The 13139-nt window shown below is 34.0% G+C and overlaps 2 protein-coding genes across 2 annotated transcripts; one reads left to right on the forward strand and one right to left on the reverse strand.

Annotated features, from left to right (window-relative positions):
* The first annotated feature begins 1867 nt into the window (after positions 1–1867).
* On the forward strand, positions 1868–3228 carry LOC123214325 (transcription factor bHLH84-like). Its single transcript, XM_044634076.1, has 4 exons — positions 1868–2437; positions 2525–2794; positions 2888–3019; positions 3136–3228. The coding sequence occupies exons 1-4, from the start codon at positions 1868–1870 to the stop codon at positions 3226–3228; spliced, it is 1065 nt and encodes a 354-aa protein (XP_044490011.1).
* A 1340-nt stretch (positions 3229–4568) lies between these two features.
* On the reverse strand, positions 4569–12319 carry LOC123213615 (vacuolar-sorting receptor 3-like). The gene is made up of 12 exons (XM_044633090.1): positions 11884–12319; positions 9292–9984; positions 9081–9169; positions 8839–8908; positions 8678–8761; positions 8345–8421; positions 8153–8234; positions 6867–6949; positions 6704–6770; positions 5854–5982; positions 5610–5719; positions 4569–5000 (listed from the first exon to the last, which is right to left on the reverse strand). Exons 1-12 carry the CDS (start codon positions 12194–12196, stop codon positions 4902–4904), a joined length of 1896 nt encoding a protein of 631 aa, XP_044489025.1. The 5' UTR covers positions 12197–12319; the 3' UTR covers positions 4569–4901.
* Between the last annotated feature and the right edge of the window lie 820 nt (positions 12320–13139).

Below are 13139 nucleotides of genomic sequence, written 5' to 3' on the forward strand. Positions count from 1 at the left end.
TTTCAAATTTAGTTAAAATTTTAAAAAATAGATTTGAATATCTAATTTTATTTATAATATTTTAATGTGTTTTAAAGGGTAGAGGAAGCACATTGGTGTTAGATGGTCAAATTTATAGACTTATGTTTGTTAATATTAAATATAAGAATGATAAAAAATAAAAAAAATATATATAAGTAAATTTAGTAATAGATATGATAGGTAGATTTAGTTAATAGAAATGTTAGATTTGAAAAGTGGTAGATATTGTTGTTTTATGTTTACTAAATTTAGTAGATGATTGGGTTGGTAAAATTACAATGATTAGAAGTTATTTAAAATTAATTGCTTTTTAGGCATTTAAATTGAAAGGGAACCACTCTCTCTCCTCTTCCTCTTTTCTGCAACCAACGTTAAAAGATTGGATTATTTACGGATCCTCTTCAATTATTTCTCATCAACTTATTTTTAAATTACCAGCAAAACTTTATAATAATAAAATTAAAATAAATAAAAACCTTCATCATCTTCTGCCACACAATAAATCAAATGCGCCAAAATTATCTTGTGATTTTGCTTTAGTTAATAATTGGATTCTGGTAAAAAATTTTAGCATTGTGATGACAGAAAATGAGCATGTGTATTCTTGAAGATGCCCTAATCCCCATCTTGGAATAACTTAACTACAATTAAGACTAAGTCTTGCATTGAATTTTCTTAATCTTTTTCTCTACATTGTTATTGCTTCATAGAAGTTAAATTTAATGTAATTTACCAACTTCTTTGTGTTGGATTAATTACACAAATTCATATACTATATTCATGTAATTAATTAATTGAATTACATTAAAATCTTATACATACAGATGGTAAAATATTTAAAATTAAAAGATTTAAGAATTCAAATAAAACTTATTTGCGATAATTGTTACAGTATCAACTCCGAATATGATCCATTATCTCCCTTTTCCCAAGTCTTTCTTGTTGAATGAGTGTAACAAATATGATGTAATAAAGAGTAATTCTTTGTTTATAAATTTCATTCTCAAACTCTTACATTCGAACTATTGTGTTCTAATGTGAGCGAATATAAAGATATTATGAATCTAACATGCAAGAAAGTTACATGAATTTGCATACATAGTATTTTACTATTTTAAATTGGCCGATGATTAATAACTATTGCATGAACTTGGAGATTAGGGTTACAATAAGCTTAGAAAGATACAAAGAAATCTGGTTTCACAGTCCAATGGAAAATCTGATAAGCATTTTTAACTGATATGGATTCAGATTTGTGAAGTCTGAAGAAGGGAGGAGACAAGTATCTCATCTCCACGATCTGGCCGTCCTTTTCTTAACATAAAATTTTCATTTTCATACTGTTTAAACACAATTCTTTATGTTGAACTTATTTTATTAAAAACAACCCCACGTTCTCCAGATTGCCAGGTGTGATTCTCTTCCTCCCAAATGTAACTTTCAATGCCTTCATGTTTTCTCCTAACTAGTCACAGTTATACTGAGCTTGAATCTCAATTTTATTTCGTTTTTGTAGTTTACTTAAGGTTCGAGGACGTTTGGGGCCACTCAAAAGGTTTCCCTATTTTAATTATATTTTTGAGTGAACTTGGTCTCTCTCTGAGTTGTACCTTGGCCCCATTACAAAATTCTGAAACTTAGTTGCAGGTTATTGGCACTTTTTGTGTACTGATAATTGATAAATATGAAATGAGATATTGTTACTTTTGCGGACATTCTTCTGGTTTGTTGGGTATAAATATGTCTCACAACCCAGTTTCCCACTCAAGCAATCTTCCGAATTTGAGAGCTTGTTTCTCTTCCTAGCTAACACACTTAAAAACATCATCTCTAAAGGAAAAATAATATGGAGTCTTTGGGAGCTAATGCGGAGGGAGAGTGGGGATCTCTAAGTGGAATTTACACCAATGAGGAGGCTGATTTCATGGCCCAATTGCTCGAAAATTGTAACTTTCCTAATGATTTAGATGGCAGCACAAACTTCGGAAACCCGTCAGTGTTTTGGCCTGGCCATCATGAATCAACAATGAACTTGTCAGGTTTTAATGAAGGTGCTTATTATTCTTTGGATATTGGTGATAATAATACTAGCTCGTATAGTTACAGTGATGGTAGCAGTATTCTTTTCCCAAGTTCTTCCAGACAAGGAAGCTACTATTTGAGTGATTCACAGCCAATTTTGGTCACTCATAATACTAGTTTCGGGTCTATGGATTCTTGTTTGGGGGATGCAAACAAAACCACCTCTTTCCTTATTGAAGGTGAAGAGTGTTTGAACCAAGAGATGAGCCATGGCAATAGGGAAAATCGATCCAAAAATGAATCTGGGATGCAACTAATAGAACCAGCTTGCGAAGAAAAAACCGTCAACAACCCATCGGAGAACACTAAAAAGAGATCTAGAAGCAACACTGATGTGAGCAGAATATGAAACATTTGTTACCATTTTTTTTTTTTGTTGGTTACGGTTGAAGTTCTTACTGATTATTTTTTAACAATGTAGGCTCAAAAGAATAAGAAGGTTTCCAGACCGAGGAAAAACCAGAAGACTGTTCCACCGAGCAACAATGAGCAGGAATATAACAACAATGGCGGTCTTAACAGGCAGACCTCAAGCATTTGCTGCTCGGACGACGATTCTAATGCCTCTCAGGAGCTGAATGGAGGAGAGAATTCAAGTTTGAGTTCAAAAGGGAAGGCAGCTCTCAATCTCAATGGCAAAACAAGAGCCAGTAGGGGATCAGCAACTGATCCTCAAAGCCTGTATGCAAGGGTAAATATCTAACAATTGTATCACTCAAAATTTTATTGTTGATGCCAATCAGTAAAAGTTGATTAATCAACATTTTGTTTTTTTATCTTGCAGAAAAGAAGAGAAAGAATCAATGAGAGGCTGAGGATTTTACAGAGCCTTGTCCCTAATGGAACAAAGGTTGACATTAGCACAATGCTTGAAGAAGCTGTCCAGTATGTGAAGTTTTTACAACTCCAAATTAAGGTAAGGTCAATTGCAAAATTAAGAAGATGATGTTTTGCATGTGATTAATTTGATCCATAAAATAACGTGGATGAATTGATCTAACTCTTGTGCTTTTTGGGTTTTGATTTTTGCAGCTCTTAAGCTCTGATGATCTATGGATGTATGCTCCCATTGCTTACAATGGAATGAACATTGGACTTGATCTCAAAGTCACTGCGCCTAGGTGAATGCGGAAGATTATTGAGGGCCATTCTTTAATTCTCTCTTAAAAAAATTTAGCAAGTTCATAGATAATAAAACATTTTCCATTATGTAATGAGTTTATCTTTTACAAGTAATCATAATTTTCTCTCATCAAATTCGTGAGAGTAATTTTTATGAGAAATTCATCGGATATGTTCAAATATATTGTCATCAGGCCGATTATAATAGACTTCTCAAGACTCAATACAGAGTGACATTTTCATGAACATTTTTTCTTGGTGTAGCAAATACCATCTTGTAGATTAATGAATATTTTGCACGCAAACACAATCAATTATCACTAAAGAATAGGGATGGCAACAGGGAGGGGTAAGGAGGGGATCTCAATCCCTATCCCCTTCTCCGTGAGAGATATCAATTTCTATTCCCGTTATAAAGATGAAAATAATTCTCCGATCCCTTCTTGAGGGTAAAAATCCCCTTCTTATACTCATAAAAAAAAATTTTCTCCTTATACCCTTAAACATAATATAAATATATTAAATGACAAAATTAAGTAAAATTAAAACGAATTCACTATTTCATATGTCACATATATAATATATTAATCACTTTATTATGTACAACAAAAACATAAATAATCTAAAATTATAAAAATATGTTAGTATTTTAAATAAATATATTAATATAAAGGGACTGAGACGAAAGCGGGGTAGGGCAGGGCGAGAAGAAAACACAAGTATTCTTGTCTTTGATTGTGGGGATTTTTTCATCTCCGTTCTCGTCCTCTTTCTTGTTTCTATCGGGTAATCCCCTCTCTGTTAGGGTCGGAGAGGATCAGAGCCTCTAAAATTGAGTTAACATTGTCATCTCTACTGGAAGAACAAACTTCTCTGTGAAGTTTTCTTTAAGAACTTTAAAATGTTATTCTCAGTTTTCATTTTTTCTTTTTTTTTTGTAATTGAGAACCAACCCAACCATTATATCGGATAAGTCAAGATTTTATTAGTCATGACAGAGGCTGAAATTTTGATATTTTCCCTATAAATTCTATTACTCCATTAATTTTACTGATCCATCAATTTTCATATGTTATTCCCTTGGTGTATCCCTTTCCAACAAGTCTAACAAGAGATTGTTTTCTTACAAGATGAAAAGACAGGAAAATCAACGGACGTGAGTCTCTAGTCTCTAATTCCCACAACAATTTTTTGAATGACCAATATCGTCATTATCCAAACAACTTCATGAAATAATCCAACAAAATATTTTAAATTACAGTTAAGTACAAACAAGAAAGTGAATTCTCTTTAAATTAAAAATAATAATAAATACAGTCATTGAGTAAAATGTTCACCCCATCTAAAAAGCATAAAATGAAATTGAAGTTGTCATATAAATTAGGGGAAATGAGAATCTTGAATGGATGTGAACAAAAATTCTTTAACGTTACAGCGAAATCCCTTATAATTTCTGTGCCCCATATGGAATTCCTAATTCAACTCTGCATCATGTTACAGTCCAAACAAACAACAGGACTACCACTATTCTGCGTTTCATTATTGTCCAATTCCAGCATTTATATAACATAGACATTATATCCATGATTCAATCTTTAAGACTGGAACAAAGAATGGGCACTGAAACACATCCAGTCTGCATTGCCAAAATCCTTGAAAGATTCATGGTTCCTTGTTCATGCGTGTTCATCATCTACATGATTTTGTACTCCAGCTTGACTGTCCAGAGGCATATACTGGGCCATTATGGCTCTGATCTCAGAATCCATGTATGACTGCAAAGGCAAAAGAGAGTGAGATAAAGAAAGATCAACAACTTGAAAGCGCGAAAATGATGCCTTACAACTTTTCTTTTTCCCATAAGAAACAAAATTATAATTTGCATATCTATCAAAATTGCTGGCTCTTGTTTAATTAATCAGCCTCATACCCAAAATAACAAATGAAGATGTATGACCATATGACATATAAATGCATATCACAAAGCTATCCCTTCAGATGTTCACCCAAAGTACTATATAGGAGTGACAACTCTAGGGCATGTTTATTTTGGATGGATTCACCAGGCATCCTACTACAACAATGGATAGAAAGGTAAAATATTAATGTTTGGAGCCTTCTATACCCTTTGACTAAAATTACAGATAGATTTAAGTAGTTCTGAAATTCATAAGTCCTTGAATGTGTTAGTAACCTCCTTTGGGTAACACTATATCAGAGGTTACAAAAACTTGTCCATTAAATTATAAAAGCAACATTTCAAGGGGTTGCGCACAATCAATATGCACAACCAACACTAACAAAACTGTGATATGCAAACTAGCTTTAAATAAAAAAAATTATATAAAATGAATGAAAAAAGAATATATATATCCCCAACTTACTCTTAATCTATATTTATAAACGAGATATGCTCCGCCAGCAGCCATAGCCAAGCCAACTAGAATGACCCAAAAGGCAGTCCAAGCAGATTTAACTTCTGTACCCCTCTTACCTGCCATTAGCAATGAGGGGAACATCAAGAGATGAACCATAGCAAAGCACAAGCATATTTATAGGTGGTTACCAAAAAAAATTATTTATAGGTAGAAAAGTATTGAAAAAACAATCTTGAGTTGGCAAACTCACTTATACAGGTATCATGGTCCCTGATATACAGAAGATCCCCACTACAAGTACATTCATAGCTCCCCCAGGTATTTTTGCAGCTACATGCAGGGCACTGACAAGCTGTCCTCTCTTTGCATTCATCAATATCTATATGTATATAGAAAATATTTAGATGACTGAACCATCATTTAAAGAATCTAGAGACAAACTTATTCTGGCTCTACAATAGAAAAGAAAAACTTTTAGCACACAGACTGCATAATACTTTTTCCATTCCACAACTAGTTGCAAACCAAAATAAAAGATATGTAATCTGTCAATTACATTTAAAAACAAAAAGATTAATCCAGAGTTTACATGACTGTTGAAGCTTTCTTTGGGCATGTAATTGCACTCATTCCTAGGTGTAAATGCTAATGAACCCAACATTCAAAGGCCTAGGATCTACGTCCAACCTCTTAAACCTTTTTCTTCCTTTCAATCATCAGAAAGTTGCATCTAGAATCAATTTCCAAGAAATCTGAAACCTATTCACATCAATCAATATGCCCAAAAGTTGTAATGCTGGATTTAAAAGTTCTGCACAGCAGAGATTTTCTGTTCAGCATCAAAAGTTGACTATTAGTAATTATGACCATTATGTTTACATTGCCGTAATTGCCAAAAGTAAATTAGTTTTCTCACACATCACGATTTCTTGTACCCATTACTTCAGATGCTGTTCAAAGAGTTACAGATGACATGTTAAATTGTCTTTGTATATGTTGTCTTTGTGCATTTAGACGCCATCTCAGTAAAATAAATTTTACATTCCATTCATCTTGGCAAGAGAAATATAAAATAAGATCAAAATGGAAGAATCTCTCACCTACGCAGCTTTTGACACCATCACCTTTAAAACCTGGAGGACACTGGCATTTCCCACCCTCAGAATCCTGTTCAAGGAATCATATTTGTGAACATAAATACTCTGGCAGTGAGTGTCAAAGTGCATTGAGAACACAGGAAGTTGTAAAGAGAATATCACTGACCAAACAGGCAGAGTAGGCGTGCCCATCCTTGGAATCATGCCAACAACCTCCATTATTTATCCTGCACTTTCCAGGACCACTAACTGCAAGAAAAAAGGAAAACTTATTGCTTAAATATTAAAACACCACCATTAAGTCTCTAAAAATCATACTTCTAGAAATTTAAACATCAGACCTGAAGCACAAATTCAAAATTTATATTTATCTTCCTTTATTCTGACCCCTAAAAAGAGATTAGTTTCTTTTGTTTTTTTTTTCCCCGTGAATCTTGATGAATGCACATTAAAGAGCTCAGCCTGAGGTCAACAACATCTACACATAGGGGTGAATTCAAGCTAAGCAAAACCCAAACAAGAGTATGCTCAAGCTTGGATCAGATCAAGTAGAGGATAGCTCAAATTTTACTTGAGATCAACAAGCTCAAATTTTTTTAGCTTGGGCTCAGTTTGGTGTGTAGTATTGAAGCTCGAGGTCAATTCACAAGCTACTTGACTTTGGATTCAATTTGAAAGGCCCAACCCAAGTTGGCAATAGCTTGAAATACGATTGATTTTGTTAATTTTTGGTTACTTGGATATTTAAAGCCCAGTTAAGATTAAGAGTGGATTTGATTTAAGCTAGCTTGAGCTTGGCTCAAAGCTTGGAGCTCGAATTGAGCTAGCAAGCTAATCTGAGCCAAGCAAGGCCCAACTCAAACTCAGCGCATTTTTATAAACAAGTCAAGCCCTTGAAACAAGCTTGATCTGAGCTGTGAGCCTAGCTTGAGTTAGCTTAGATTGAATCCACCTTTTTCTACACATCTCAAACTAGGCTCAGGTGTTACAAGGAAAAACTTACAATTGACTTGATATCTGTTGGGATAGGTTTAGTCTAACAAGTTCGAACTAACCCCTTCCCCAAAAAAAAGCCTTGCCCATTGTATTCCAAATACTATACTATATTCAGAGACTTAGAATTTTCCTTTGTTATTTTGTTTTTCCTCTAAATACTTGGTAAGCAACTCATAATCTTAGCAAATAACTTATATTTTGTCAACCAATAAGAAAAAAAGAATTTTAGAAATAGATACCAGCTAAAATTTATATCTGGTAAGAAGTAATTACAAAGTAAAGATAAATCAGAAATATTACTATATTAACATTGTTTCCTTGGTCTGATCAACAAAAATCTCAAGTTTAAGATATGTGAAAGAAACAATGATTCTCAGATGATGCAATCATTTGATTGAAAATCGTCTCTTAACTAAACTCACACAAATATAGAGGCTACATTTACAACAATCTCACCTTCACAGTGGCTGTAGCCATCTCCTTTGAACTGCACACCATCAACCAGGGGGCATTCGCATACCCTCCCACGGAATGTGTCCTGTTAGAATCATAAACAACTCAATAACTCAGCTAAATAAATGGACAAAAAAATTGAAGTAAATATGAAGCAAAAAAATAACCTGCCTGGCCAAACGGTTACATCCATACCTTGCAGGCCGTGATGTTGGCTTCTTTATCTTGCCAGCAACCCCCATTATTATCCAAGCACTCATTTGTCTCTACATCTGCCACCAAAAAGGTTCACTCATGAATTAATGTGCAAAACAAACACATCTCCCAGAGTTAACCATACCCAGTGAAGGTTCCAGCTCCCGCCAAAGGGTCCTGAATATGTTTCTGACTTCTCCAATGTCAAGATTCAACTAGCACACTAGAGGTAAGAAGCTTTGGGGCTTCGATTGTTGCACCAGAAACATATATATGACCCAACAATTGTAACATATACCACCTATTTAGTACCAGACTAAGATTAAAACTCACCACTACTCAAACAAACAGCTGGCTCAGTTGTTTCCTCAAAACCAGCACAGATGGCCCTCAAGACAGCACCTTTCTCCAACTTTCCTGCAAGAAGCAGCACATACTTCATCAAAGGGAAAAAGTCCATATTTTATCTACAAAACATTAACTCAAATACAGACCTCGATATTGATGATTGTTAACAACAAGGGTTGGCAGTATGGTTACATCACCCCTTGATCCTTTACCAACCTACATAAAGTGCTATTGTCAAAGTGATCATGTATAATTGAGCTAAGAACACCAATTTTGAAACAGGAGGGAAAAGAAAACATGGCATAATGTAACTTTATGTGCCTAAAATACTGAAACATATCAAGATGTACTAAAATTTAATAACAGTACAAAATAAGAGGACAATTACCTGGGCATCTTGCTCTTCTTTTAGAACAGGATTGTCAGCATCTGCCTCTGGATCTCCCATGCACTTTTCTATCTTTTTACTATCAAGCCCTGTTGAGACATCACATGAACAACTAAATATCATTCATCATCAAAGAAAAACATCCTCTTCTCCATGAGGCCATAAATGGCCTCTAAACTAATAATCATAAGATAAATGATAAGTTATTTACCTAGAGATTTGATCACAGCATCAGCACATTCTTCATTGTATTTTTTATCTTTCATGGGACATCTGATTTGAAAATCAGTCACATAGTCCCACCACACCCAGGGCTTTTTGGACTCATTTGCCACTCGATACACACATAGCTGTCTTAAGTTCTCAAGAACAACATCTTTTCCTTCATAGCCAGAACTGAAGTCTTGCTCAGGATCAGGGGCACAGTATCTTCCGTGATTGATGCACTGCGACTTACACTGTCTACTCAAAGTGAATGTCTGAGGACAATACCAAGTTATATAATGCGGTGTGAAAAGAGTGTAGCCACCTTTCTCAAGTATCTGTGCTGGACCCCTAAAATCCTTCACAAACGCCATTAACATGTCACATTTAACTCCACATTCATCATTGCTGTTGGTCCACAACTCATACTCCACACGGTCATCAGGATGTGGAACAGCTTCTCTCCAATCAAGATTTATGTTTACCATTTCTGCATCACTGAGTGCTTTCTTTAATTTTTCACCAAAACTTTTATCGATAAGTGCAGATGGTATGGTTATATTCTCAATATATGTTGCGGATGAAATATCCTCTTCAGGTGTGTCCATGGTTATTAATGCTTCCTCAATATCATCTGCAACAAGTACAGCCGCAGCACCAGCTTTCTGGGCATTCCAAACCTTCAAAGCAAAGTAGCAATCTGGAAAGAAACATAAACATTAGATATCATTCCTACAATTAAAGCTAGAAGAAAACATAATCCAAGACTCAAACTTACAGCAAGGAATTCTGTTTATTTCTCCTTTCAAATGAAAAACAAATATTAAAATACTCTGATGTAGGCCACAAAAAGGTTATAGATAAAAGAAGATTGGAGAGAAAAACAGTCAGCAAAGAGCAAACATTTGAGAGAAGTACATAGAACAATAGTGATTAAAATAAAAATTAGAGAGAATAAGGATAAAAGGAAGATAAAATTTAGAAGAACAAAAAGAAAAACTAAGGGAAACAAAATTATTCATCATATTATTATCTTCCATCAGTCTGTATCCCAAAGACTAAATGATTGGCCTATGTATGATAGTCAAGCAATGAGAGCTAAATCTTAATCAAGTAACAGATCTGACTTAAAAAAGTAGTATCTCTATATTCCTAAAATAATAAAAACTTCATCGATTCTACATCACATTCACTATAACACAAAACAGCATTTCATAGTCAAAAAGTTTAACAGAACATAGATGGAGAATAGCTTATTAGAAGAGCATTCAAGAATTTGCATTAAGCAGTTCAAGAATTATATCCAACACCAAAATAAAACATGGGTAACAAGAAAACTAGTGCTTGGTTAAAGAATAATAATACGCATTTATCCGCTGTCAAAAAGATTGACAATGGCAGTTTAACAAAAAGGCACAGGTTTGCATCAATTCACGCTAGGAAGTATCTTCACATTGAATTACAGCTTCCAACTTTTCAATAGAGGTTTCTAGTGATTGGCTAACTTTCATAATTATAGGATATCAAGTTCCTGGAGTCAGTTATTTTATATCTCCATCACCTATGAATACATTCTTATATCAAAGGCATTCAGTATTGAAATAAAATTAATAGAAGGAAACTTTTACCCGACATTCACATAACAACAACTACTCACAACATTAGGCCCCATAATTGAAACCATATCACATTTTCATCAAGCATGAATAACATAATACCTAAGCCCATAAGAAGAATCATTTCCAATGCCTGAACAAGATATAACATTTCAGTTCTGTTGGACACTTAAGAAAAATATTTAATGTTATAAGGCCAGCTTCACCCACCATAGCACAAAAAGAGAACCACAAACAAACTCGAAAGTTCTTTGGACTTTCATAGCTCATTCAGAAAGAGTCAGAGTCACTCAACGAAATGAAAACCTAGAATTTCAAAATGCAAATGTGGCTGGATCAAAAAAACAATAAAAAGGTCTACTGTATCAAGTGCAGTACAAAAGGGGATCAACTCCTCAATCAATCCTAGAAAACCAATCAAACATCATACTTCCAATCAGATTTTCACAATTAAAAGATAAATAAATGAAAGACCTGACCTGCTCTTCAATCAAACATATGAAACCACTTAGACCTCAAATGTCATAACTCCGAAAGAATTTTTTAATCCACAAGAAAATAAATAGCAATAACCAGAAATCTGCACTTGACTTATGTCAAACAAAACAGAACCATCAAAACTCAAATGTTACTGCAAAGAAAATAAATCTAAAACAGAAAATGATTATCTGTGAAAATGACTAAATACTACCAAAAGCAGGCAAAATTTTCCATATTAACGAATATCTCCTCTAGTAATATAAAATACTACAAGGATAGACTTTCCCAATTACTTAGCAAAAACAAAACCACAAATCTCAGCATAGCAGCCAAGTTTACTTAAAAAAATCTACCTCCCAAATGACAAAAGCAAGCTTAAGATACATAACACTAATCATTTGCCTCACAAATTAAAAAAACAAAGAAGTTAATTTAAACAATCAAAAGGGCACATAAACAATTAATAAAATCAACCAAAAAAAAAAACTGGAAAACCAAGGTACCTCCACGATCGACCAAAACAAAATTGGGCATAGCACCAGGCTTGGAATCAAACTTAATCCCAAAGTGATCAAACTCTTTACACCCCTTTCGGTTCTCCTTAGGATAAACCACAGACCCAGCCATGCTACCTCCATACTGCGGAATCCCGAAATTCCCAATCGCACTGTCATGCGACCCTTTAATACTCTCGGGCGATGTGACCATCAAACTGTTCTTCTCCACCACGAACCTCGCCACCGAATAGGGCGCATAACTTAACAGAAATAGAAACCCAAAAATACAGAGACTCCAAGTGGGTTTTCGAATCTCCATATCTTTGTGGGCTGCGAGTGAGATTCTGACTTGTCGAGATGAATCAAGTGATTAAAACATCAAAGTGGGTTGTTAAGTATAAAAAAAAAAAAGGTTTGTTGGTATTTCTGGAAGTAGAAATATGCTTTGTTCGCTAAATCTCGGTGATAAAAAGGTGAAAGAAACGTGTGTAGCGTGAATTTCGGGTAATGCAAGAAAGAAATCAAAATATTACTGTATACTGATTTATACAGTCATTTTATTTCATATCTTATTTCTTAAGAATTTACGGAATTGATTACTTTGGGAGTTGGATTACATGTAAAGTTACCTTTTTGTCCTTATCTAAGATAATGCAACTTCCTTTTACGGAATTTTCAAAAAATACCTCCTTTTCGTCCTTATATGGAAAATAGTTTTTAAAGTTTATTTTATATTTTCAGGGAAAATGTTAACAAGTAAAAGAAGTTTCAAATTTGTAAAAAAATTTGATATAAATTAAGGTCAATATTGTAATTACGGGGACTTAGACCGCGTCAAAACAGTAATGTGAAAGGGTAGAACGAAACAAGACGTCAACGTTTTGGTAGCCAGCCACCCACCCACCTTCCTCACAATTACTTCGTAGAAACCTTTTTTTTTTCTACTTTTTTTTTTTCGGTTTTAAGTAAATATTACAGCTTTTTTTACACAAGGAACTTTTCAGAATTTCAGTCTAATTATTTATTTTGTTGCAAGAAAGGAGTAATGGTCTTATTTTTTATTGGATAAAAAAAAAATCTAAAAACTATTTTATTACAAAATGAAAGTGATGTTCATGTTTGATTAGAGACTTTGACTCTGAAGTCATTCTATGACCATCTGGAACTCCCAATTTATTGCTAGTTTTTGTTGACCATTGACATGAGCTGACTCTAAATCTAAGCAATTACCTTATTCCACAAGTTTATTAAAACCTAAAAAA

This window comes from Mangifera indica, chromosome 4 (genome assembly GCF_011075055.1).
Source record: "Mangifera indica cultivar Alphonso chromosome 4, CATAS_Mindica_2.1, whole genome shotgun sequence".
NCBI lineage: Eukaryota > Viridiplantae > Streptophyta > Magnoliopsida > Sapindales > Anacardiaceae > Mangifera > Mangifera indica.

What these genes read in the sequence shown, in the direction of transcription:
- LOC123213615 (XM_044633090.1), bottom strand. Translation starts at nt 12,196, where the DNA reads ATGGAGATTCGAAAACCCACTTGGAGTCTCTGTATTTTTGGGTTTCTA. An exon ending in ACGCCTACTCTGCCTGTTTG is followed by an intron (nt 6,771 to 6,866) that starts GTCAGTGATATT and finishes TTCCTTGAACAG; the next exon opens with GATTCTGAGGGTGGGAAATG. An exon ending in TGGTGTCAAAAGCTGCGTAG is followed by an intron (nt 5,983 to 6,703) that starts GTGAGAGATTCT and finishes ATATACATATAG; the next exon opens with ATATTGATGAATGCAAAGAG.
- LOC123214325 (XM_044634076.1), top strand. Translation starts at nt 1,868, where the DNA reads ATGGAGTCTTTGGGAGCTAATGCGGAGGGAGAGTGGGGATCTCTAAGT. An exon ending in GATCTAGAAGCAACACTGAT is followed by an intron (nt 2,438 to 2,524) that starts GTGAGCAGAATA and finishes TTAACAATGTAG; the next exon opens with GCTCAAAAGAATAAGAAGGT. An exon ending in CTCAAAGCCTGTATGCAAGG is followed by an intron (nt 2,795 to 2,887) that starts GTAAATATCTAA and finishes TTTATCTTGCAG; the next exon opens with AAAAGAAGAGAAAGAATCAA.